The 2433-nt window shown below is 53.1% G+C and overlaps 1 protein-coding gene across 1 annotated transcript in view; it reads right to left on the reverse strand.

Annotated features, from left to right (window-relative positions):
- Positions 1 to 16: 16 nt before the first annotated feature.
- Positions 17 to 2433, reverse strand: part of LOC106938702 (sodium/glucose cotransporter 1-like) — a gene marked incomplete at its 3' end in the record, with an annotated part of 55738 nt that continues 53321 nt past the window's right edge. The window contains exon 9 of the mRNA XM_015020836.1: positions 17 to 203. Within this exon, the coding sequence (XP_014876322.1) occupies positions 17 to 203 (187 nt within the window). The remainder of the gene's footprint in view (positions 204 to 2433) is intronic.

Below are 2433 nucleotides of genomic sequence, written 5' to 3' on the forward strand. Positions count from 1 at the left end.
TTTATTGTTGTTTTACACCAGATTTTTCGCTCAAGACAACAGAACTTGGAAACAGAAAAACACGCACCAGGATACAAGATCCTGCTTATCATCCCAGGAAAAACCATGAGAAACATGGGCAGCACCTTCAGGTAACCACACAAAATGCAACCTGCTTTCACATGAGAGAGACTCTTGCCTGAGAGGCAACGCTGGACAATCACCTGCACAAAAAGACGGAGCATTTAAAGGCAGTGTTAAATACTTAATTCTTCTACTGTATCAAGAAAAATGTTTGGATTTTTTTAGCAGAGCTTTTGCTGCTTTACGTCATTTAAAGTTCCTCACTCAGAAAAACTCTAAAGTAATTTCAATAAATTGTAATTGGTTGTGGTGAATGTGCCTGTAAATGAATAACTATTTCTGTGTATGCAACTTTGAGTGAGCAGATGAAGCACAAACATATTGATATTGATATTGTGTGTGTGTGTGTATTTTGTGATTAGAATATTACTTTACTTTATTTATGTCCACCGGTGAGATACCAGCTAATGTTAGCTACAGTGTTAATATTAGCATTGTAGTTAATATTAGCTACAGTGCTAATATTAGCTATATATTGTCTGCCTTGGCTGACGGCAGACAGGTCCTAGGTGAGGAATCAAAGTGCAGCCTGAAGACCCCTTATGACAGAAAACAACTTTGAATCTGGCGTTCCCTCGCCCGGACGCGGGTCACCTGGGCCCCCCTTTGGAGCCAGGCCTGGAGGTGGGGCACGATGGCGAGCGCCTGGCTTTGACCCTCGGAGCCCAGCCGGGCTCAGCCTGAAGAGGAGACGTGGGTCCCCCTTCCAATGGGCTCATCACCTGTTGAAGGGTCCAAAGGGGTCGAGTGCTGTGTGTTATGGGCGACAGCCGAGGGAGGGGACCCTGGCGGTCTGATCCTCAGCTGCAGAAGCTGGCTCTTGGGATGTGGAACGTCACCTCTCTGGTGGGGAAGGAACCTGAGCTAGTGTGCGAGGCTGAGAGGTTCCGGCTAGAAATAGTCGGCCTCACCTCGATGCATGGCTTTGGTTCTGGAACCAGTCTCCTTGAAAGGGGCTGGACATACTTCCACTCTGGAGTTGCCCACGGTGAGAGGAGGAGTAGGTATACTTGTTGCCCCCTATCTCGGTGCCTGCACGTTGGCATTTACCCCGGTGAACGAGAGGGTAGCCTCCCTCCGCGTACGGGTGGGGGGACGGGTTCTGACTGTTGTTTGTGCTTACGGGCCGAACAGCAGTTCGGATTACCCACCCTTCTTGGAGTCCTTAGAGGGGGTACTGGAGAGTGCCCCTCCTGGGGACTCCCTTGTTCTACTGGGGGACTTCAACGCTCACGTGGGCAATGACAGTGAGACCTGGAGGGGCGTGGTTGGGAGGAACGGCCCCCCCGATCTGAACTCGAGTGGTGTTCTGTTGTTGGACTTCTGTGCTTGTCATGGATTGTCCATCACGAACACCATGTTCAGGCATAAGGGTGTCCATATGTGCACTTGGCACCAGGACACCCTAGGCCGCAGTTTGATAATCGATTTTGCGATCGTTTCATCGGATCTGCGGCCGTATGTCTTGGACACTCGGGTGAAGAGAGGTGTGCAGCTGTCTACTGACCACTACCTGGTGGTGAGTTGGCTCCGGTGGTGGGGGAGGAAGCCGGTCAGACCTGGCAGACCCAAACGTGTAGTGAGGGTCTGCTGGGAACATCTGGCGGAGTCCCCTGTGAGACGGAGCTTTAACTCCCATCTCCGGCAGAACTTCGAACACGTTCCGGGGGAGGTGGGGGACATTGAGTCTGAATGGACCATGTTCCGTGCCTCCATTGCCGAGGCGGCTTATCGGAGCTGCGGCCGCAAGGTTGCTGGTGCCTGTTGCGGCGGTAACCCTCGAACCTGTTGGTGGACACCTTCGGTGAGGGATGCTGTCAAGCTGAAGAAGGAGTCCTATCGGACCTTTTTGGCCTGTGGGACTCCAGAAGCAGCTGATGGGTACCGGCGGGCGAAGCGGCATGCGGCTCAGGTGGTCGCTGAGGCAAAATCTCGGGCATGGGAGGAGTTTGGAGAGGCCATGGAGAAAGACTTCCGTACGGCTTCAAGGCGATTCTGGTCCACCATCCGGCGGCTCAGAAGGGGGAAGCAGTGCAGCACCAACACTGTTTATAGTTGGGATGGTGTGCTGTTGACCTCAACTCGGGACGTTGTGGGCCGGTGGGCGGAATACTTCGAAGACCTCCTCAATCCCACCAACATGCCTTCTGCTGAGGAAGCTGAGCCGGGGGACTCTGGGTTGGGCTCTCCGATCTCTGGGGACAAGGTCACCAAGGTGGTCTAAAAGCTCCTCGGTGGCAGGGCCCTGGGGGTGGATGAGATCCCCCCTGAGTTCATTAAGGCTCTGGATGTTGTAGGGTTGTGTTGGCT

The sequence above is a fragment of the Poecilia latipinna genome, unplaced genomic scaffold (assembly GCF_001443285.1).
Source record: "Poecilia latipinna isolate Pla-1442-1.1 unplaced genomic scaffold, P_latipinna-1.0 Scaffold2671, whole genome shotgun sequence".
NCBI lineage: Eukaryota > Metazoa > Chordata > Actinopteri > Cyprinodontiformes > Poeciliidae > Poecilia > Poecilia latipinna.